Source organism: Crocuta crocuta, unplaced genomic scaffold, assembly GCF_008692635.1.
Source record: "Crocuta crocuta isolate KB4526 unplaced genomic scaffold, BGI_CrCroc_1.0 scaffold27, whole genome shotgun sequence".
In the NCBI taxonomy this organism is placed as follows: domain Eukaryota; kingdom Metazoa; phylum Chordata; class Mammalia; order Carnivora; family Hyaenidae; genus Crocuta; species Crocuta crocuta.
Genome location: NW_027532250.1, coordinates 8,184,047 through 8,207,625, shown reverse-complemented (window position 1 = coordinate 8,207,625; position 23,579 = coordinate 8,184,047). Strand labels below are relative to the sequence as shown.

At 40.8% G+C, this 23,579-nt stretch overlaps 1 protein-coding gene across 2 annotated transcripts in view; it reads left to right on the top strand.

The window, feature by feature from the left end:
- Positions 1-786: 786 nt before the first annotated feature.
- Positions 787-23,579, top strand: part of CSE1L (chromosome segregation 1 like) — a 44,150-nt gene continuing 21,357 nt past the window's right edge. Inside the window, exons 1-7 of one of the 2 annotated variants that reach the window (XM_077778381.1) lie at positions 787-877; positions 12,398-12,493; positions 16,850-16,992; positions 19,164-19,265; positions 19,344-19,489; positions 20,029-20,119; positions 22,090-22,197. In XM_077778381.1, the coding sequence (XP_077634507.1) occupies positions 12,403-12,493; positions 16,850-16,992; positions 19,164-19,265; positions 19,344-19,489; positions 20,029-20,119; positions 22,090-22,197 (681 nt within the window). In that variant the 5' untranslated portion in view covers positions 787-877; positions 12,398-12,402. Of the gene's footprint in view, positions 878-1,423; positions 1,443-12,397; positions 12,494-16,849; positions 16,993-19,163; positions 19,266-19,343; positions 19,490-20,028; positions 20,120-22,089; positions 22,198-23,579 lie in introns of those variants that run through there. The other variant, XM_077778383.1, reaches the window with a different exon arrangement.

The window sequence follows — 23,579 nt, the reverse complement described above, 5'->3', positions numbered from 1 at the left end:
CACACAGCTGTCTCCTGGTTGAAACTCAGGGCAAGAGTCACTTGTTCAGAGGCCTTCTCTGACCATCCCATGACTTTCCAAGTCACTGACTGTCATATCACCCTGCTTTAAATTTTCTTCTCATAGGGGCGCCTGTGTGGCTTAGTCGGTTAAGCGTCCGACTTTCGCTTAGGTCATGATCTCGCGGTTCGTGGGTTCGAGCCCCGCGTCGGGCTCTGTGCTGACTGCCAGCTCAGAGCCTGGAGCCTGTTTCAGTCTGTGACTCCCTCTCTCTCTGACCCTCCCCTGCTCACGCTGTCTCTCTCTCTCTCTCTCTCCTAGAAATAAAAAATAAATAAAAAAAATAAATTTTCTTCTCATAGAGCTTATCAAGATCTGAAATTATTTTGTTTATTCTGTCTCTCCCTCTAAAACATGCGCTCTGCAAGGGGAGAAAGTTCTCCGTCTGAGACGCTATGGACAGGGCTTTGAGCCGTTCGTTCAACAATTATGCAAGACCTACTACGTGCCTCACTGAAGCCCTACATCAGACGAGGTCACACTCCAGCGGCCACTGGCTGAACCCGTGTCCATCTAGCGGGGGAAAGTGGGGATTGTGCTGCCCGTGGCGGCGGTCTAAACCAAAGGGCACTGTCGCTTCTGACGTCAGCGCAAACACAGAGCGCGTCTCCATTGGTCCTTCGAGTTTGGGTGGGGCGCGAGCGCTCCTGGCCCCGCCCCCCGCCTCTGCCCCGCTCACGCATGCGCCCGGGCCGCAGCCTCGCCGCCGCGCCATTTTGCCGGGGTTTGAATGTGAGGCGGAGCGGCGGCAGTGGTGGGTAGTGCCGGCTACAGTTCGCGGCTGAGATTGCCTTCTCCGTTCCCGTATCCCCAGGAGGTGAGGCGCGGGGCGTGCACGGCCTGGCAGGGTGGCTTCTTGGGACCCCGCTAGGGGAGGGATGCGGCGCTCCTGACACTTCCGAGCGCTGGGAAGCAAGGACCGCGCCTCCGGGCGAGAGCGGAATGCGGACCCGTGCTTCAGGCGGCGCCCTCCGGCGAGGTCTTTGCCTGCATCGACCGGTCTCGCTGAGCCTCACCTTGCGGCGCCCCAAGACTCGGCCGCAGGCCCGGCGGCCCCGGGGCCTGTGAGGGGCGAGGGCCCCCGAGGCGCGGCCTAACGCGAGCTGCCCGAGCGTCCGCCCCTTCCCCTCTAGAGCCGCGCGGATTGGTCGCGCAGCCGCCGGGCCGCTCGGGAAGGCCGCCTCTCATTGGTCGCGCCCGCGCGTCCGTTCTCGTCGCTCCCGGCCACCCGCAACGTGAGCGGAGTGCCGCTGCGAGGCCTGTCCGGCCGGGCTGCTGGGCGAAGGCCGGCCGCCGCCCAGACCTCCTCTTGCTCTGACCCGCTTTCGGATTGTAGAGGGGGCAGCTTTAGCCTCCCTGGGCTTCAGTTTCCCCGACCGCAGGTGGGCATCGTGATCTCACTTTGCCGAGTTGTCCTAGTCCGTGCACCTGCCCAGGAATGCAGGGTCCAGCTCTTGGCGGAAAGGCGATAATACGGCACTTCGGAGCGCGAGCTTTGGAATTAGAAGGCCTGGGGTCGCTCCAGCTTTGGCCTCTCCGTAGGGGTGCAGTTTAGGGCTATAATCACTTCATCCCTTGGTGTCTCCCATTTTCGTTATCCTCAAAGCGGGTTCGAAAACAAGCTGCTTCGTGAAGTGGGTGTGAGGATCCCCTCAGTCATTACTGTGGCTTACAAAGTCCCCCCTGAAGGGACCGTTGTCCGCCTCTTCCACCATCTCTCCCCAGCCGCTGTAGCTGGCCTGCTGATGTCGGGTTTCTTCAGTGTTCCAGGCTCGTGCCCACCGTAAAGCGTTTGGACGTGCCTTTCGTTTGCTTGCAAATTACCGACATCTTAGGGTTGCCAGGCTGGCTCTCTGTCTTTTAAGTTTCAAGCCTCTTCCACCTTCTCTGAGGGCTGCTTTCTTTTAACTGTAGATAGTATTTATCATTATGTGGAACTACCTAGAGTTGTTCCTTGTCTTTCTCAGCCGCTTGGTTGTAAACTTGAAGAGCAAGGACCTTGCCCGTCTTGTTTACTGTTGTGTTCCCTGGGTGAGTGCTTGCCACGTGGTGGATGCAGGAGTATTGTTATTCCTTGGAGGCACAGAAGGGGACTTTTACTCTTGGAATCACCAGTGTTCTTTTCTCATCCCCTTTTCTGCCACCCCCCTCCCATTTTTTTTTTTTTTTACTTGTGTGTGTTTCTCCACTTTCTGCATAATTCCTGGGACTCTTAAGTTCACCTTATCACTTCCTACCCCCCCAAGACACTTCCCCTTCTTTCCATCAGTGCAAGGGTATTTTCTCTTCCCATCTGGTTACTTTTATTTCTGCTAGTTTGAGGGCGAGACCGAGATTTCCTACACTTGATCTTAGCCAGAAGGCCAAGAAGTGGTACAGGTAAAGGTTTCCTCTACAGGATTGGATGGGTTTGAGAGCACTGATCTACCTTTGGGATTAATTTGTTTCTTTATTCGTTTAACAACTAGAGCATCCACTCAATCTCTGGGAATACAGTGAAGAAATAAAAATGGATAAGGTTTTTTCCCTTGGAGAGCTTATATTAGTGGGAGAAAGAAACAAGAATACAAATAAATTAATTAGATACTTTCAGATAGTGATACGTGACAGATGAAGAAGGTGACATTTGAACTGAGACCAGCCATGGAAAAGCGAGGAGACAGAGCATTCTAGGCAGAGGGAATAGAAGGTACAGAGGCTTGAGGATAGGAACAAACTTAGAACATTGGAATATTGGAGGAAAATCCAGCTTGCTACAGTAATGTATGAAGAAAGGAGAGGTGTCTAGAGGCCGATCATGTAGGGCTTTGTAGACAGTACAAAGTTTGGATTTGAACGTAAGTGGTCTGTTCCTGTGATTAGAAAGCAGAGGGTGGGTCAGGGTGTTGGGGTATGTTCTTGATGTGTATGTGCCAGATAGTTTTCATTCATTGGATCTCTTTCCCTTTCCCCAGATGTAAGGACTCAGGAATGGTTCTCTAATATGGAGGAAATATCTAAGGAAAAGGCACAGATCTTGGATCAGCTATGTCACAGATGTCTGTAAGATGGCCTTCGAAAGCAAAGCTTTTATTCCAAGTCTTCATCCATAACTGAGGGCCTGTGGGAAGAGGCTAGACTTAGGTCCAGCCATTCATTCAACAAGAAGAACTTGGAATTTAGTTAAGTCTCTCATAATTGATTTATTGTGGCACATGTGTTTTAGTTTTTAACTGAGATGGTAGGGATTTCCAAAGATAGTTCTGTGGAAAAAGTAAAGTGTTGCCCCTTATTTAAAGGCAAAAGAATGAATTTCCCATTTTTAGTTTGAATCTTTATTTTAAAATCAATAACACTTTCTACATTTACGTACTGCTGATATTTTATTTTATTTTTTAATTTTTTTTATGTTTTATTTATTTCTAGGAGAGAGAGAGAGACAGTGTGAGCAGGGGAGGGTCAGAGAGAGAGGGAGTCACAGACTGAAACAGGCTTCAGGCTCTGAGCTGGCAGTCAGCACAGAGCCCGACGCGGGGCTCGAACCCACGAACCGCGAGATCATGACCTAAGCGAAAGTCGGACGCTCAACCGACTAAGCCACCCAGGCGCCCCCGTACTGCTGATATTTTAAAAAGTCAAAGAACTTTCACCTGTGGCAAAATTAGGTAGCTTAATTAGACCTTGATCTTGCCCTTATATTGTGAATACCTATAGAGTATTTTCTAAATTTACCTGATTCGTCATGCCTTCCCAGATCAGGGCTAAGCTTACAATTTGGTTTTATAGACATTATCATTAAGGAGATATAAAAAGGGTTTGTTGACAAATATTTAGTTCCTTAACTAATATTAAATTCTAGGATCTGTGTAGTATTTTGACTTTCAGGGGGTTTTGCCTGTATATTTATGTATCTCCCCCACAATTCCCCCCACGCACACTTTTTTTAGGTTTATTTTATTTTGAGAGAGAGTGCATAGGAGAGGAGCAGAGAGAGAATCCCAACCAGGCTCCGTGCTGTCAGTTCTGAGCCTAAATCAAGAGTTGGTTACTCTACCAACTGAGCCACGCAGGCCCCCCCCCCCCCGTTTTTTTTAACTTATAAATAGTCATATCTTAGTACTTCAACTTTGTCATTTTAGGGTAGAATCCGTTTCTCCACCTCTTCCTATTTGTCACAGTCAATTGATCAGAACAAATGTATAGAATGATAATGCTTTTGATGGAAAAATCAAGAGATTATAGCTTTTGAAAGTAGTATAAGAACTATATATTAGGTATTTATCACTTTTGTAAAGCTCTAGGGGGATTGAAGTGAACAAAACACAAAGCCCCTACTCTCGTGGAATTTAGTCTAGTGGAGAGAGAGGCACAGGGAACAAGAAAGCAAAGTAATATGCTTATAAAATCTGGAAATTTGGAGCTTGGAAAAATAGAATAAGGCAATGGAGAGTGGCTGACATGGGTGTTCTTTTAGATAGGATAGTTCAGGGGCGCCTGGGTGGTGCAGTTGGTTAAGCGTCCGACTTCAGCTCAGGTCATGATCTCACGGTTCGTGGGTTTGAGCCCCATGTTGGGCTCTGTGCCGACAGCTAGCTCAGAGCCTGGAGCCTGTCTTCGGATTCTGTATCTCCCTCTCTCTGACCCTCCCCTGCTCTCTCTCTCTCTCAAAAATAAATAAAACATTTTTAAAAAATTAAAAAAAAAATAGGATGGTCCAGGAAGGTATCTCTGAAAAGAGATAACCTTGGAAAGAGACCTGAATGAAGTGGGTAGTGAGCCCTGTAGCTCTCCAGAGGCAGAGCTGTTCAGGCAAGTAGGACACTAAATGCAGAATCCTGAAACAAAAATGTGAACGCTAACATATATGATCGGTAGTCTAGGACAGATCTTAAATTCATTTCTTTCTTGAAACACTTTTTAGTGAATGGAAATTAATTGTGGTGGGTAAGTCGGTCGTGTAACTGAGTTCCTATGTTGTGTTGGGGCTCCTTATAATTGATCCTCGAAGAATAGTCTCTAATCCATACTGGGAACTCCTGCTTTAGCTAGTTGACTGACATATTGACTCATCCTTTAGTTCATGCAGCAACTGCTTATTGAATATTTTCCATGTGCCAGACAGTGGTAAAAGTCCTGGGCTTACAGAGACAAGACTATAAAGTTCCTGCGCTAAAGAGCTTACAAATAAGGATAACAGTTACATCAAAGATACTTTAAAAAAAAAAAGTTATTTCAGATGATGTTATTGCTGTTAATAGTGTAGATGATAGTGATGGAAGGTCTTTTTGAGGAGTTGATGGTGGGCTGACAGCTGAATGATGCCCAGTTTAAAATCAGAAGGAAGAGCATTATTACAGGCATGGTGAACTGTCTTGGCTGGTTCGAACAACAGAAGGGGAGACTTTTGTGGCTTAACCCCAGAGCCAAAAGAAGGTAGATGAGGTTGATAGGTGTCAGATTGCATGGAACTCTGCCATGGTAAAGAGTTTGGATTTTTAATTCAGATAATGATGAGGAATCTAAGAGATTTTGGTTGTGATAATGTACAGTGCTATAGGAACATAATTAAGAGAGTTAGTGAAATGCAAAATTATTAAGGAGTATATTAAACTCAACAGAATAGATCCAGTTAATCTCTGTAATCCTCCCAACACAACACACACACAGACACAGAGTTTCTAACATGCTGCCTTGCATAAATCTCAAAAAAGGCAGGACAAATTTGTGTGATACAGAGAGATGGATTTGTTTTATTTTGTTTTGTTTTTTTGTAGGTCATATATACTGACATAAATGATTTTACTTGGCAACAGCCAACTTTCATGATTTCATGAGATATTGAGCATTTCAGTATACAAAAAAAAGAATAGAAAACAAATTGGTTAAATCACCATTTTGCAAAGTTTTATATAATGAAATAGTTCTGTGACCAAGTAATAAGGGGGAACTCTGGATTAAACAACATTAACCTGATAATTTACTGCTTAAGTTCCTGAAGATGTTAAGGTGAATCTCCAAAAGAGGGGATTATAATGTATAGAATTTTCCAAACTTTTTTTAAGGTTTATTTTTAAGAAATCTCTACACCCAGCGTGGGGCTTAAACTCACAGCCTTGAGATCAAGAGTCACATGCTCCATCAACTATGAGCCAGCCAGGTGCTCCGACATTTTCCAAACTTTTGATACAAAACTCGGAAAGGGTGGCTTCTCAATAAATCGTGTGTATGGTTGAGTGGGACTCATTTAGCTTCCCTTATCATAAAGATGTTTCTAGTTTCTAATAGGGAGAATACAGATAGTTTCAAACAAATCATTCTCCTTAGAAGGCTGTGGTCTCTGGTGGTGGAGGCGTATGCTGTGCAATTGTCTATCTGTCTCCCTCCCTTCATTCCTAGTCAAGATGTCCTTTCTGTTGCTTTTCCTGGTGCTTCCATTCTTTGCCAGACCTCTGTCCTTATTTCTTCACCTGAGAGACAGCCTTAGTTAGTAGGATAGGAAGAGAGTAGACCTATAAAGTCAGACTGATTTGAATCTGATTTTTTTTTTAAGTTTATTTATTTATTTAGAGAGAGAGTGTAGGAGTGAGCAGGGGAGGGGCAGAGAGAGAGGGAGAGAGAGAATCCCAAGCAGGCTCCGTGGTGGCAGCATAGACCCTGATGCAGGGCTCAAACTCATGAACAGTGGGATCATGACCTGACCCGAAACCAAGAGCTGATTGCCTAACCAACTGAGCCACCTAGGCGTTCCTGAATCTGATTTTTATTAACTGTGTGACTTGGGGCAAGTTATCTCTCTGAGTCTCCTTGTATGTAAAAGGCTTATATGAAATGATACGAAGCACGCGAAACATTTAGCATTGTGCCTGGTTTGTAGATGTTACCCTTCCCATGTTTGAAGAAAAAAAAAGGTATCCTAACAGATCTTCACTTGTTCTCCTTAACTCCATTCTGTTTTTTTTTTTTTTTTTTCCTTCCTTAACTCCATTCTGGAAACCAAGACCAGCCCAAAGTTCATATACTCCACTTTCATTAAGTTTTGACCCGTTTCAAAAAACCTTAGTGGCTTCCTATTATACATTAAATCATGTAACTCTTTAGCTAAGTCTTAAAGATCTAACAATCTGATCTCAGCCTCAAATTTCACTGTTCCCCAAAGGAGCTTTGTAGCTTACTGTTTGTTACTTTGCTCACACTAAATTCTTTTTTTTTTTTTTTAATGTTTTGTTTATTTCTGAGAGAGAGAGACAGTGTGAGCAGGGTAGAGTCAGAGAGAGAGGGAGAGAGATAACAGAATCTGAAACAGGCTCCAGGCTCTGAGCTAGCTGTCAGCACAGAGACCGACGTGGGGCTCGAACCCACGAACTGTGAGATCATGACCTGAACTGAAGTCAGACGCTTAACCGACTGAGCCACCCAGGTGCCCCAAGATATTCACACTAAATTCTTGTGTGAGATAGGTCTTCATTCTCCTTTGCCTTTCCAGTTCTATGTATCCTTTAGCTCAAGACTCAGTCTCTTGGAAATCTTGGCCCAAATGGAAATGTAGGCCAAGTGACTCTCTTGTTAACCTCTCAGCAGTTAAGTTTCTGTGTGACTGATTTGGCACTGCTACTCCAGGGGACAAATGTGTTTCAGGATTTCTTTTTGGATGCACATACTGTGGATTATGCAACATTCCCTGTGGGTGTGGGGTAGCAATCTGCAATCAAACACCCTAGTATTTCTTCTTAAGTGAGACAAATTTTTATACAAAGTGAGATACTTTATTTATAGCCTTAGGCAGTTTGGGCCAAGGTTTGCTGCCAGTGAGTTTGCCACAAATTTAAACAAAAACAAAAAAACCTTTCAGTTTATAGATTTTTGGATTTCAAAACTGCAGGAAAGGGATTAGTTTTGTAGCTGGCATCACAGTTGTATCTTGTCTTCCAACTAATACGTAAGCTTCATTGAGAGCCTGAATTTAATTATGTGTGACAAGGTCATTTTAAAAAGACAGTAAAATTTTATTTATTTATTAATATTTATTTACTTTTGAGAGTGAGTGAGAACATGTGAGCAGGGGAGGGGCAGGAGGGAAGGGGACAGAGGATCGGAAGTAGGCTGTATGCTGACAGTAGAGAGCTCCATGCAGGGCTGGAACTCACAAACTGAAATCATGACCTGAGCCAAAGTCGGATGCTTAACTGACTGAGCCACCCAAGTGCCCCTAAAAGTACAATAAAATTTTAATAACTTTCTGATTCTAAGTGTAATACATATAGGTAGTTGTAGGATATTATGAAAATCTAGAAGAATATGAAGAGAACAAAAATGTCTGGTGTTCATCACATAGACGTTACTGCTGTTTACATTTTGGAGTGTATTTTTCTATATATGGGGGTGTGATAACATTTTTTTAAAAAAAGATTTTATTACATAATCTCTGTAACCAATGTTAGGGGCTCGAACCTAAAACCCTGAGAATCAAAAGTTGCACGCTCTATCCGCTGAGCCAGGCACCCATAAATTTTTTTTTTACATAATTTGAATTGTATATTTGACTTTTTTTCCACTTAGCTTTATTACATTTTATACAAATTATTACATAAATTTTTTTCTTGTTATAGAAGCCCCAAATGAAGTTGAGTGCATGGTTGCCCTGAAAAGGCGACATTTCCTAGGTTCCCTGGGGACTAGTGTGGCTTTGTCCCTAAAACTCATCCTGGGATGTAAGCAGAAGTGCAGTTTTAAAAAATAGCTATTGAAGGGGTGCCTGGGTGGCTTAGTTGGTTGAGTGGCCGACTTTGGCTCAGGTCAGGATCTCAGTTTGTGAGTTCGAGCCTTGCATCAGGCTCTGTGCCTCCCTCTCTCTCTGGGACCCTCCCCACTTGCTGTGCGTCTGTGTCTCTCTCTCTCAAGAATAAACAAACATTTTAAAAAATAAAAAGAACTATCGAAGTATGACTTACTGTGAGTTCATGTGAAGTGTACTTTTTGGTGAGTGTCATTAGTAATTTTTTACAGTTGTGCATCTATCTACATAGTCCCATCAGCACAATTTTAGAACATTGTTTTATCACCCCAGAAAGTTCTGTCGTTTTGCACTTAATTTTATCTATTCACCAAAAACCTGGAGACCAGAGAGTCCTCTTTTATAGCATTCTTAAACTTTTTGTTTATGGGGGATGATGTGTGCACACACTCACTCTTGTAAGCTGTATATATGCGCTATTTTTTCTGTCTGTATTTCTTCATGTCATCAGTCATGGATATAAGCCATAGATTTAGCTTAGAATTTGTAATGTATTAGATGTGAATTTTTTTGGTCAGTGGCAGTATATTCTGTGATTTATGTTCGGTGTTAAGATTTGAATACTTATGGGGCGCCGGTTGGTTAAGCAACCGACTTCAGCTCAGGTCATGATCTCATAGTTCATAGATTCGAGCGTCAGGCTCTGTGCTGACAGCTCAGAGCCTGGAACCTGCTTCGGATTCTGTGTCTTCCTCTCTCTCTCTTCCCCTCTCCTGCTCACACTCGGTCTCTCTCTCTCTCTCAAAACTAAAAATAAACATTAAAAATTAAAAAAAAAAAAGATTTGAATACTTCTTTAATAAAATTGTTACTTTTTAAAGTTTACTTATTTTGAGAGAGAGGGAGAGCCCAAGCAGGCCCTACATTGTCATTGAGGAGTCTGATAGGGGGCTTCTTAAACTCTTGATCCGTGAGATAGTGACCTGAGCCGAAATTAAGAGTCAGATGCTTAACCTTAACCAACTGGACCACCCAGGCATTCCCCCCCCCCCCCCCCGCCTTTTCATTTTTATCTTTTTTTATTGAGCTGTAATTGACATATAACATTACCATTAGGTTTGGGTATGTAATACGATGAGTAGTAATATATGAATACATTGTGAAATGAATACATTGTGAAATGACCGCAGCACATCTAGTGAACATCCAACACTAAACATAATTACAGATTTTTTTTTTGTCGTCAGAACTTTGTTTTTCTTAAGTAGGCTCTGTGTCCAATGTGGGGCTTAGAACTCATGACCCCAAGATCAAGAGTCACATGCTCTATGGACTGAGCCAGCCAGCTGCCCCGCAATACAGTGTTGTTTGTTTGTTTATTTATTTATTTTAGTAATCTTTACACCCAGTGTGGGGCTTGAATGCACAAGTCCAGTATAAGAGTTGTATGCTCCCCCAGCTGAGCCAGCCAAGTGCCCCCTATATTATTAACTATAGTCACCATGCTATATATTATATCCTTTTTTTTTTTTAATAGTTTTTATTTTTGAGACAGAGACAGAGCATGAGTGGGGGAGGGGCAGAGAGGGAGACACAGAATCTGAAACAGGCTCCAGGCTCTGAGCTGTCAGCACAGGCCCGAGGCGGGACTCGAACCCACAAACCGTGAGATCTGACCTGAGCCAAAGACGGACGCTTAACCGACTGAGCCACCCAGGTGCCCCTATATATTATATCCTGATGGCTTACTTGTAACTGGAATTTTGTACATTTTGACCCCCTTCACCCATTTTGTACACCTCTAACTCCCCACCTCTCGTAACCACCATTTGGTTCTCTATATGTATGAGCTCTGGTGTGTGGTATTTTTTTGTTTGTTTAAATTTTAAATTCCACGTTAAAGTAAGATTATACGATATTTTGTCTTTCTCTGACTTATTTCACTTAGCATAATGACCTCAGGGTCCATCCAGGGGCACATGGCTAGCTCAGAGTATGCAACTCTTGATCTTGGGGTCATGAATTCGAGCTCACTTTGGGCCTGGAGCCTGATTTAAAAAAAAAAAAAATCCATCCATATTGTCACAGGTGGCAGGGTTTCCCTTTTTTATGTCTGAATATTCCATTGTAGACACATAATCACATTTTCTGTATCCATTTATCCAGCCATTTATCTTGGCTNAAAAAAAAAAAAAAAAAAAAAAAAAATGCTGCAGTGAACATACAGGTGCAGATATCTTTGAGTTAGGGTTTTCATTTCCTTTGAGAAATACCCAGAAGTAGAACTTCTGGATCACACAATCCTGTGACAGTTCTGTTTTTAATTTTTTGAGGATCCTCCGTACTGTTTTCCACAGTAGCTGCAACAATTTGCATTCCCACCAACAAACAGTGCACAGTTTCCCTTTTCTCCACATCCTCGCCAACACTTGTTATCTCTTGTCTTTTTGACGATTGCTATTCCAACAGGTGTGAGATGATGTCTCATTTTAGTTTTGGTTTGCATTTTCCTGATGACTAGTGATGTTGAGAACTTTTTCATGTACCTGTTGGCCATCTCTATGTCTTGGAAAAATGTCTATTCAGATTTTGGACCATTTTTTATTCAGGTTTTTTGTTTTTGTTTTTGTTTTTTTGTTTTTGAGTTGTGTGGATTTTCTTTTTAATATATTTTGGATATTAACCTCTTATCAGATACATGATTTGCAGATAATTGCTCCCATTTGGTAGGCTGCCTTTTCCATTTTGTTGATGGTTTCCTTTGCTGTGCAGAAGCTTTTTAGTTTGATATAGTCCTACTTGCTTATCTTTGCTTTTAGTGTAGAAGGTTCCTTTTTCATCATAATCACAGCTGTCATCCTCTGAACCTCAGTGTCCTCCTCAGGTACGGATTCTTAGCATCTGGTTTGTTGTCAGTGTTTGTGATTGCATGTTGTACAAAGGAGTTTATTCTAGTTTCTTTAATCTCAGAACTCTTTATGGGGTCCGTATTTACTGCTTAAAATTGTATAACCAATTTTAATGGTGGGCTTTTTTTTTTTTAAGTTTTTAAAAATATTTATTTATTTTTGAGAGGGAGAGAGACAGATGGTGAGCAGGGGAGGGGCAGAGAGAGAGGGAGACACAGAATCCAAAGCAGGCTCCAGGCTCCAGCTGATAGCACAGAGCCTGACACAAGGCCCCAGCCCACAAACTGTGAGATCATGACATGAACCAAAGTCAAGTGCTTAACCAACTGAACCACCCAGGCTCCCCTTTGGTGGGCCTTTTTAAAAAAAGTTTCTACTGAGTCTTTTTTTAAACTCTCATCTTCTCTTTTTTGTAGCATTAAATCTAATAAATGTTATGTGACTTTGATCAATGCTTCACCTTTGTTTTTCTGCACCTTCTTTTTTTACTTACTGGTATGTTTATTCTTCATCTCAAAATTAGCCCACCATTGTTTCCAAAAAGCCTGTTAACTTCTGGAACCTTGTCCCAGCTGAGTCAGGCTTATAGCCCATACCTTAAAACATAACAAATAGATGACCTTCAGAGAGGGGAAGACCCATAGTATAAAAGTATTCTTTTATGTAAATTACTGTTTCCCAATGTGACCAATTTACCGAACCTCAATTTTTGTTTTAGGTTCTATGGCGATGGAGCTTAGCGATGCAAATTTGCAAACGCTAACAGAATATTTAAAGAAAACTCTTGATCCGGATCCTGCCATCAGACGTCCAGGTAAAGAGAATAAATGTTTTGTGGTTTGATCTATTCTTTAAGGACAGATGAGGAAACCTTTGCATAATCTACCTGTATTTGTAAATTAAAAAAAAAAAAAGAAAGAATTTACACTTTGATTTTCAGGCATCATGTCTTTTTTATTCTCCAGCTATAAAGTGTGTGATTGGCTGCTTACCGCTGCTGTAATGTATGGTGATGGGTGTTTTTGGTTTGCTTTTGTTTTTTGAGTAAAATAGCTTTTGTCTTCTGGGATTAAAAAGTACTGCTGTGTCTAGAATGCTTTGTCCCTTCACCTTTTCCTGAAAATCCCCACACCTGCCCGTTTTAGAGAGATAATAATTAGGGCATAGAGATGAGAGTTAATTGCCTAAAAAGTGATTAAATGAATTAAACCAGGTAATGAGACACTGTCATGTAATCCCCATGCTGGGTTTGATTTAATTAATACATTTTTTTTTAAAATGTTTTATTTATTTCTAGGAGAGAGACAGCATGAGTAGGGGAGGGTCAGAGAGAGAGGGAGTCACAGACTCTGAAACAGGCTCCAGGCTCCGAGCTGGCAGTCAGCACAGAGCCTGATGCGGGGCTCGAACCCATCAACCGTGAGATCATGACCTAAGCGAAAGTCGGACGCTTAACCGACTAAGCCACCCAGGCGCCCCAATTAATACATTTTAAGACCTAGGTTCCTCTCTCCTGTATTTGACCAGTTTCTGTTAGAAATTTAGTATAAGCTTAGATTTTTTTTTTAAGTTTATTTATTTGAGAAAGAGTGCACACCTGTGCAAGTGGGGGAGGGGCAGGGAGGGAGAGAGAATTCCAAGCAAGCTCAGCACTGAGTGCTGGACCAATGTGGGGCTCGAACTCCCGAACCGTGGGAGATCATGACCTGAGCCAAAATCAGAGGAGAGCCGAGATCAAGAATCCGACGTGCTTAACTAACTAAAGCCACCTAGCACCCTAAGCTTAGAGTTGTAAACTCAGATGCCCACAGGAGTCAGATGTGAAGGTAAATGATGGAGCAGGCCAACTGAGGACTGGTCATATGTGACTTACATACCTTGGTTAAGGGCTTTCGGAATGAGCTAATAACTCTGGGGGGTTCAAACAGTTTTTGCAAGATCAGATTTCCAGCTTTGCTTGAAAAATAAAAGAAGTATGCAGTGTTCTCACTTTTAAGTGATAGCATCTGACTTCAAACATTTTGAAACACTATGCAGACCAAGCAAACTACTTCTGAGAGCCAAATGTCTCTTGTGGGAGGCTAGTCAGTAGATGATTCTCAATGGAAGCCTTATTAACCAGGTATGCTCAGCCTGCTGCTTCAGAACTTACTAATGGATGTGCTCAGAAAGAGGCTTTTAGAATGGCCCCACAGAGAAATGAGTGTGTGTGTGTGTGTGTGTGTGTGTGTGTGTTGAAGATACATGTTCTGTACAAGAAGTAGAATGGCAAACATGTTAATGCATCCATTCTGTTTTAGGATAGCCTTTGTGGTTTCTGAGGGAAAATTGTGGTTTTTCCCATTAGTGCTAAAAGAAGTAATGTGTTCTTGGAGGAAGGAAAATTAATGGGCGTAATCTTCTTAGACTTTCCCAGAAAGCCTCTGCAAGCCCTGTCTGTTGAAAATTATTTTTAATAATTTTGTGTTTGTAAGGTGCGGTTGTTACTGTTTAATGAATCCAGGGACAGAGTGTAGGAATAAATTGATGTTTCTGGAAAGAGTTATGAACATGGCATTTCTCGGGTTGGTACTAGACCGACTCAACATCTGAAGAAAATGACCTGGAGGTTGAAATGTGTAGTGAATCCCAGCTTATAGATAACATGTGCTCCTTTGGTTCTTGAGATGACGCTGGTGTGGATGAACTGGAACACAGTTTAAGGCTCCTTGAGTGTGTTAGAAACATGTCAGTGTAAATATCTGGTGAACAAATTAAAGGAAGTGAACACAGAAATAATTTGACTTAAACTCATGAGATTTCTTTCAGGTTATTGATTACAATTGAAGAAAGAGATCTAGCAGTCTTTATGGGCTTTTCCCCAGAGCATGGATACAGTGTGTTGCCCTGTGTGTTCAGTGCTCACCACTGAGAGGAAACAACCAAAGCCTTCCAGACTCCTACAAAACTGTAGTGTCCTTCTTGAAAATCATTTTCCAGTTTATTTCATTTATTTTTTTAAAAATGTTTTTGAGAGAGAGAAAGAGTGCTAGCTGGGGAGGGGCAAAGAGAGGGAGACACAGAATCCAAAGCAGGCTCCAGGCTCTGAGCTGTCAGCACAGAGCCCAAACAGGGCTCCAACTCACAAACTGCGAGGTCATGACCTGAGCTGAAGTCAGACATTTAACCAACTGAGCCAGCCAGACAGCCCAACATTTTCCAGTTTATCATTACTCATCTTATAAAAAAATTTTTTTTTTTAAATTTCTGAGAGAGAGGGGGACAGCGTGAGCAGGGTAGAGTCAAAGAGAGAGGGATACACAGAATCTGAAGCAGGCTCCAGGCTCTGAGCTAGCTGTCAGCACAGAGCCCAACATGGGGCTCGAACCCATGAACCATGAGATCATGACCTGAGCTGAAGTCGGATGCTCAACTGACTGAGCCACCTAGGCACCCTCTTTTTTTTCCTTTTTTTTTAATTTTTAAATTTTTTGGGGAGAGGGGGAGAGAGCATGAGCAGGAGGGGTGTAGAAGGGAAGAGAGAGAACCTTAAACAGGCTCTACACCCAGCGCTGAACCTAATGCAGGGTTCGACCTCAGGACTGACTGTGAGATCATGACCTGAGTCGATGCTCAGCTGACTGAGCCACCCAGGTGCCCCTAGCATTCCTCATCCTTTATTTTTTATTAAAAAAATTTTTTTTAACGGTTTTATCCATTTTTGAGAGACAGAGTGCGAGCAGGGGAGGGGCAGAGAGAGGGAGACACAGAATCTGAAGTAGGCCACAGGCTCAGAGCTGTCAGCACAGATCCCGATGTGGGGCTTGAACGCACAAACCGTGAGATCATGACTTGAGCTGAAGTCGGTTGCTCAGCTGACTAGCCACCCAGGTGCCCATCCATCCCTCAGTGAATTTTTGATGAAAGGTCAGTGCAAAAGCAACACATATTCAGTAGAAACCGTTGAAATGGAAAACTTCAAATTGTGGATTTTGAACCTCTCCTTGGACCAGTGATAGGCAGCGAGCCCCGGCTCCCAGTCAGTCACGTTACCACAAAGGTAAACAACCAGCACAGTTAGAACCATTCTGTTCCCATGTAACTTTTCTGGTTTCACTCTCAGTATAGTATTTAGCAAATTCCACGAGAGAGTCAACACTTTATTATAAAAGAGGCAAGAGGCTTTGCAATACATGATTTTGCCCAACTGTAGGCTAATCTAAGTGTTCTGAGCACTTTGAGGGAGGCTGGGCTAAGCCATCCATGATGATGTTGAGTACGTTAGGTGTAGTGAATGCAGTTTTGACTTCTGACATTTTGAACTTAACCATGGTTTTATTGGGACATAATCCCACCCTAAGTCGAAGAAGGTCTGTATATATGAATTTTGCCTGAGACTCACTTAATCTCTCTGAGAAGCATTTTCTCTTTCTGCAGAGGTGCTAAGTCAGTCAGGCCATGCTACAGGTTTGCCAGAATCAAGTGAGGTGTTTTGTTTTGTTTTTTTAATAAAAAAAAAGTGTTTTTTAATGTTTATTTATTTTTGAGAGAGAGAGAGAGCACAAGCAGGGGAGAGGCAGAGAGGGAGGCACAGAATATGAAGGCTGCTCCACGCTCTGAGCTGTCAGTACAGAGCCCAACACAGGGCTTGAATTCACAAACCTTGAGATCATGATCTGAGCCAAAGTCGGATGCTTAACTGAGCCACCCAGGTACCCTCAAGTGAATTTTAATGGATGGTAAATTGATTTGAAAACTCAAGTATTATGTAAATTTAGTGTAACACCATTTGTAGTCCATTTAACACATAAGAATAGTGAAGCCTCGTAGACCCATGATAGATCCCCTAAGGGAAAATATCCTAATCTTTCAAATTTTTGGATGCTTTTTGAATTTTTTATGTTTATTTATTTAGAGAGAGGGAGACCTTGCAAATTGGGAAGAGGCAGAGAGGAGAGAGAGAAAATCCTGAGTAGGTCCCCATACTGAGCATGGAGCCTGATGCGGGCTCAGTCCCATAACCCTGGGATCGTGACCTGAGCTGAAATCAAGTCAGACATGGAACCAACTTAGGCGCCCAGACGTCCCTAATTTTTTGATGCTTTTAATCGGATCTACATAACTCACCTATATATAAAATGGAAAGATTTGATTAAATAACAAATCTTCTAACATGAAAATTCTTTTACAGCTGAGAAGTTTCTTGAATCTGTGGAAGGAAATCAGAATTACCCACTGTTGCTTTTAACTTTGTTGGAAAAGTCCCAGGATAACGTTATCAAAGTGTGTGCCTCAGTAACATTCAAGAACTATATTAAAAGGAACTGGAGAATTGTAAGTATTTTGTGAACACATAGTCTTATAACCTGTATGTTTATAAGATTTATATATGCAGTGCTCCTGAAAGATTAAGGCACAGATTAAAAATAAAATTAAATAGAACTCTCCTCAACAAAATATTAGCAGATCAAATCCAAAAAAGGTGTAAAAAGAATTACACACCGTAACCAGGTGGGATTTATTCTAGGTATGTAAGGCTGGTTCAACATTTAAAAATCAGTTAATGCATCATATCAGTAGATGAAGAAAAAGCATTTAACAAGATCCTACCCCCATCCATGGTAAAACTGTCAGTAAACTAGGAATGGAAGAGAACTTTCTTGACTTTATAAAAACTAGCTACCAAAAAACCTAGAGCTAATACCCTGCTTAATGGTGAGAAACTTGAAACCTTTTCACTAAGATCAGGTACAAAGCAAGAATGTCCCCCCTCATCACTCCTTCTCAACATTGTTTTGGAAGTCCTTGCTAATGAAATAAGGAGAGGAAGTAAAAGGTTTAGTGATTGGGAAGGAAAACAGAAAACTGTCTTTGTTCGCAGATGATATGATTGTCTATATGGAAATTCTGACAGACTTAACAAAAACTGGACAGAATGCTTCTCCAAAGTTCCTATTGTTTGATTTGCGCTCCTATAGATGACTTGAGCTTGCTAACCCAGGTTGCTAGAGAGTGTGAGGCTTGGTTTTTGCCTCCACTATGGTTGAAATTTTTTTTAAGCTTATTTATTTTGGGGCGGGGGGAGGTGCATAGAACGGGGGGAGAGAATCCCAAGCAGGCTTCATGCCGCCAGTGCAGGGCCTGGTGTGGGGCTCCATCCCACAGAATGTGAGATAAGGACCTGAGCCAAGATTAAGAGTTGGACAGTTAACTGACTGAGCCTCCCAGACGCCTGTCCATTATGATTGAATTTGAATGTTAGCTCATTGTCAACTGAAGAGAGATTCTGTGGGTAGACACAGTCTTACTGAATAATTGAAGCAGGGTCTCTTATGGACTGGAAAAAATTAAACACAGTTGAAAAACCATGTTCTGTATATTAAAAATTTGTAGAATGTAAAATAATTTAGATTTGGAGTTTTTGATAAGGGATATGTGGAAATAAATTCTAATTTTAAGGTGAATCCTTTTGTACTGCAAGTTTAATGAGTGGTATAAATTAGAAATTAAGAAATTAAGGTATTTTCCCTACCTTAGGACAGTGGTTCTCCATGGGGGGTAATTTTGCCCACAAAGATGTTTGGAGACATTTTGGTTGTCACAGCCGGGGGCACAGTATGTTAATACGGCCTAGCAGGTGGGAACCAGGGATGCTGGTAACTGCCCTACAGTGTACATAAAAGATTCCCATACCAGAGACTTATCTGACTCAGAATGCCAGTAATGCTGAGACTGAGGAAACCCTTAGGATAAAGAAAAAAAAAAGAAAGAATTGCTTTGAAGTGTTAGCAGTAATGATATTTAGAAAATATTAAGGTTGACAAAAATGGTAAGTTTTTCTAAAAAGTCAACTTTAAATATGCCTAAATATTTATTTAGAATTCTTTTTTTGTCTTCATTTCATGAAAGAGTTTATGAGGTAGTAAATAGTGTTCTTAAGCTTGTACAGGTAGGTGTTGAAAAAATAACTGGTGAATTGTCAGGTGTTTAAAAATCCATCCCTCTGCTCTCAGACATGCTAGCCTTCTTCTGTCTTGATTTGTAAAAGTAGTGAGACTTCAGAACCTCTTTGAGTGATGCAGTCCTGGATGTTTTCAAACTGGTAATGATCAAGTTTTCATTGGAAAGAACTCTGACTTAAGGCTAGGGTCAGATCGAAGGTTCTGGAGATGGATGTGGGCTCTGCAGTGCACGTGCATAAAGCCTTTAAGCATACGTTCTGAGAACGGTGACATATAGAACTCACCAGTGAAGGGAGCCAGTGAAGCTCATTGATTTGTATGTAAAATATTTGCATTTGGGATGGAATATACATTTTTCTTTAGAAAGGGTTTATGCTTTCATCAGATTATTAAAGGAATCTGTGACCCATTCATGTTGAGGGACTTCCTTCTATGTTTTTCTTAGAAGGCCAGGCAATAAATGGTTCTGTTTTGTCTATAAACCCATATAGTCATGGATATGGACTTCATGTTACTTACTATTGATGTTTTTTTGCTTTTAAGGTTGAAGATGAACCAAACAAAATTTGCGAAGCTGACCGAGTAGCCATTAAAGCCAACATAGTGCACTTGATGCTTAGTAGCCCAGAACAAATTCAGAAGCAGGTAATGTCAGGCCCTGCGATTTAAGGATGCTTGTTTGCAGAGCTTTGATCTAATTAATGTTTTCTCTCCCTGCTCTAGTTAAGTGATGCTATTAGCATTATTGGCAGAGAAGATTTCCCTCAGAAATGGCCTGACTTGTTGACAGAAATGGTGAATCGTTTTCAGAGTGGAGATTTCCATGTTATTAACGGAGTCCTCCGTACAGCACATTCTTTATTTAAAAGGTATTGATAAAATTTTTTTTTTTTAAAGAATTTATTTTTAAATACTCCCTACCCACAACTTGGGGTTCAAACTCACAACCCCAAGATCAAGAGTCTCATGCTTTTCCAACTGAGCCAGTTAGGTCCCCCAATAAATTCATGTATTTAAAAAAATAGGTATTTATTTTATTTATTCAGAGAGAGAGGGGCACAGAGAGAACAAGACAGAATCCCAAGCAGGCTTCCCTCTGTCAACACAGAGGGCTTGCTCACCAACTGTGAGATCATGACCTGAGCCAAGATTAAGCTTAACCAACTGAGTCACCGAGGAGCCCCAATTCATATTTTAACAATACTTTTTTTCAAATGCTTTTGTTTGTGTAAACAGTTGTATTTTTGTGACTATTGTCATTCCTTTGAATTTGGTAATCTTAGAATAAGAGAGAAGCTTCTCAATTCATTATTGTGTTTGTTTCTTAAGTAGTGCAATCTATCCTTTAAGGCCTAAACTCAGTAAACCTAAAACTTGTAAATTTACCTACTTTACCTTAATTTTTTAGATATCGCCATGAATTTAAGTCAAATGAGTTATGGACTGAAATTAAACTTGTTCTGGATGCCTTTGCTTTGCCTTTGACTAATCTATTTAAGGTAATGGAATAACATCTCGGTGATACTGTAAAATTACTTAATATTTTAAATTGCTTAATTATTTGTGTAAATTTTATTTAAGAGAATGCTTAATGTCTATTTGGTAGGTAATAATTAAAGCAGCATCTCCTTTGAAAAATTCCAAACCTATACAGAAATAGAGAAGATGATCTCATGACTCCCATGTATCTATTACACAGGTTTAACAGTATTACTCCCCCCACTTCCTCTCATTTATAGCAATATTTAAAAGCAAATCCCAGACATCATATTTCACTCAAGTATTTGAATGTGTGTTTCTAAAGGAATCAGTCCCCATTTTGATTTGATTATATATGTAGTTCAACTAATTAATTTATATATTTGTATATCTTCTTGTAGTGCATAGGCTGCTTTCCTAAACATGTTTTTTATCTTTGTGAGAATCCTATAAGATTGAAAGATTAAAAAAAAATTTAATTTTCAAAAACTATTTTTAAGCAATCTCCACACAGTGTGGGGATTGAACTTAAAACCCAAGTGGAAGAAAGAGTCACATGCTCCACTGACAGCCAGGTGCTCCCTTTTTTTTTTTTTTTTTTTTTTTAAAATTTGGTAAGTAATCTTTACACCCAACATGGGCTTGGACTCATAACGCCAAGATTAAGAGTCACATGCTCTTCTGACTGAGCTTGCCAGGTGCCCTGAAGGAGGTATATTTTTAATCTTTTTCCAGATAAGGAAAGAGGACTCAGTATCCCCCAGCTAATAAAAAAGGGGGCCAAACCTTAAACCTGGTTTTGCTAACTCTGGGAAAGCTGCTTATTTCCTATTTTCAAAAAAGGAAAGTTGTATGATATTCACAGCTTTCTAAGATGTTAAAGTGTGTACAGAAATTTTCATGGGTAGGATGTCTTACTGGTTGCCCTTTTATTTTTTTAAATGTTTGTTTATTTTTGAGAGAGAGCATGAGCGGAGGTGTGGGGGAGGGAGGACAGAGGATCTGAAGTGAGCTTTGTGCTGACAGCAGCAAGAGCAAGGGGCTCCAACTCCAGAACCTTGAGATCGTGACCTGAGCCAAAGTTGGACACTCAACAGACTGAGCCACCCAGGCTCCCCACTGACTATACAGTTTTATCTAAGAAAATAAAATTGGATAAAATGTAATCAATATTTTCCATTTATTGGGTTAGCACAGATTCTTACTTTGTTTTACTAATGTTAAAAGTGTTAGCCAGAGTGCAGTGAAATGAAGTCTATTGTCTTGTCCATTGAATTATAAATGGTAGTGTGTGGAGTTTGATGTTTCATTAAGAAAACCTTAATATTCAAATTTCTTAACTCCATGATATAGGGAGTAAGATTCGTTGAGTGTCTTTTACATAGTACATGAAGTACTAGGATATTTTATGTATATTTTTTTCATTCTCATTCTCTGAGGTAGGCATTATTTTCAGATTATGGATGAAATTGGGGCTCAGTAAAATAACTTGCTCAAAGTAATGCTCATGATGATCAACAGAGTCTGGATTATATCCATTTCTATCTGGCTTGCAAAACCTGTGCTTATAGCATAGTGATCTGCTTTGGTAATATACTTCTAGAATTTCATACTGCAAAAATTAGAGGTGTGCATAGTTTCAGATAAGCCTGTTTATTGCAGTTAGAATAATAAGTAATTGGAAACATGCCAGGTGGCACAGGAATTAATTAATGGGAGAGCATATAAGTAAATACAATTTTGAAATATATTTATATGCACAAAGGAGAGTAGAAGGATCTAGTCCAAATATTAACATTGGACTTTTTAGTAGGGCTATTATGGACAATGTAAAAATATATACTGTTGTAATACATGACTGTATATTACAGAATCCCTTATATGACTGTATATTATTTAAAAGCTAAATTTTGGAGATCTAAGTAGTCTCAACTTATTTGACTAAAGTTTACACTAACACTAAAACTCTGTTCCTAAATTCCTTTCCAAGGCCACTATTGAACTCTGCAGTACCCATGCAAATGATGCCTCTGCCCTAAGGATCCTTTTTTCTTCCCTGATCCTTATCTCAAAATTGTTCTACAGTTTAAACTTTCAGGTAAGTTTTGTTGTATTTCTTTGTTATTTTTTTTAGGTTTATTTATTTATTTTGAGAGAGAGAAGGAATGAATCCCAAGCAGGCTCCATGCTTTAAGCCTGATGATGATGATGACCTGAGCTGAAACAAGAATTGGATGCTTAACGGACTGAGCTACCCAAGCACCCCAGTTTTGTTGTATTTCTTGCTTTTGATTCTTTGATGTTAAATATGCAGGTTCTCAATGATAAAGACTTCTTGGCCAGTATTGATTTTTTTTTTTTTTTTTTTTTTTCCTGGAAAAAAAAGAAGTTTTTTTCTGTCTTCCCCCATTCTTTGTCTACAAATAGCATTCTACTTTATAGTTGTTCCTGGAGATATTTCTAGGATATTTCTAGTGGGTATCGTGTGGGGAAAGGTAGCATTCTTTTGTAGTCCAGTAACTTAGAGAAACCCCACTTCCTAAATTGCTGTTTTGGAGAGTCACCCTGTATATGGTATTGTTAAAGACACTGAGAGATCACATTCTCAGGCCTTTCTCTTTTATTCATTTAGATGGATATTAACACTAGGGGAACCATGTTTTGGTTACAGGTCTCTGGCTAGCTTATACAAAAAGGCTTTTATTGGAATTATGGGGGATAGAAGGCAGAAGAACCAGGTTTTGGAAGGTGTAAGAAATTGTGGCATTTCAGAGGCAGCACAGCCATAGACTTCTAGAAAGAAAATGTCTGGTCACCCTCTTGCTCCTGAGATAGTGGCCTCTATTCTTTCTCTTCTTGAATTGTTACTTTAAGATTCAGGACCTCAGGAATGAGAAGAGGGGGCTTAACAGTGCGCATTACTGTGCTGACATACAGGAGGAAGCTATCTGGCTTTCTCATTGTTCATCGCCAGGGCCTGGTACCTGGACTTCATCCTCCTAACATGACTACACTCACAGTGGCAGGAAGAGCATTCTGCAAAAGGAATGGGTAGAATAGGAGATGAACAGCCCAGAATGGCATATCCACATCTGTGTTCCGCTGCACACCAGTTCGAAAATTTTTACTTAAAGGATATCACTGTTTTCACTTACAACTTCTTTTGAATTCTTCTTCCTAGAAATCAGGTAGAATGAGGCTCTTAATAACTTGTTAAGCATAGTTAGGGAAACCAGAAGAGGAGGCATAATCTTTACCTTGGAAAGCTTATCCCTCATTAAAGGGGATACTTTGGCACAGGAAATCAGTAACTGTTTAAGATGGTAAGTCTGAATTGTGGTCATCTTACAATAAATGCAGTAGTTCAGAAAGGAAAAGGAAGATACTCGTAAGCACTGAGTTTTTGTAAGGAAAGGTTTCATACAGTCTTAGACCTTGAAAGAGAAAGGAAATATAGATTGGGACAGGAAACAGAGGTGG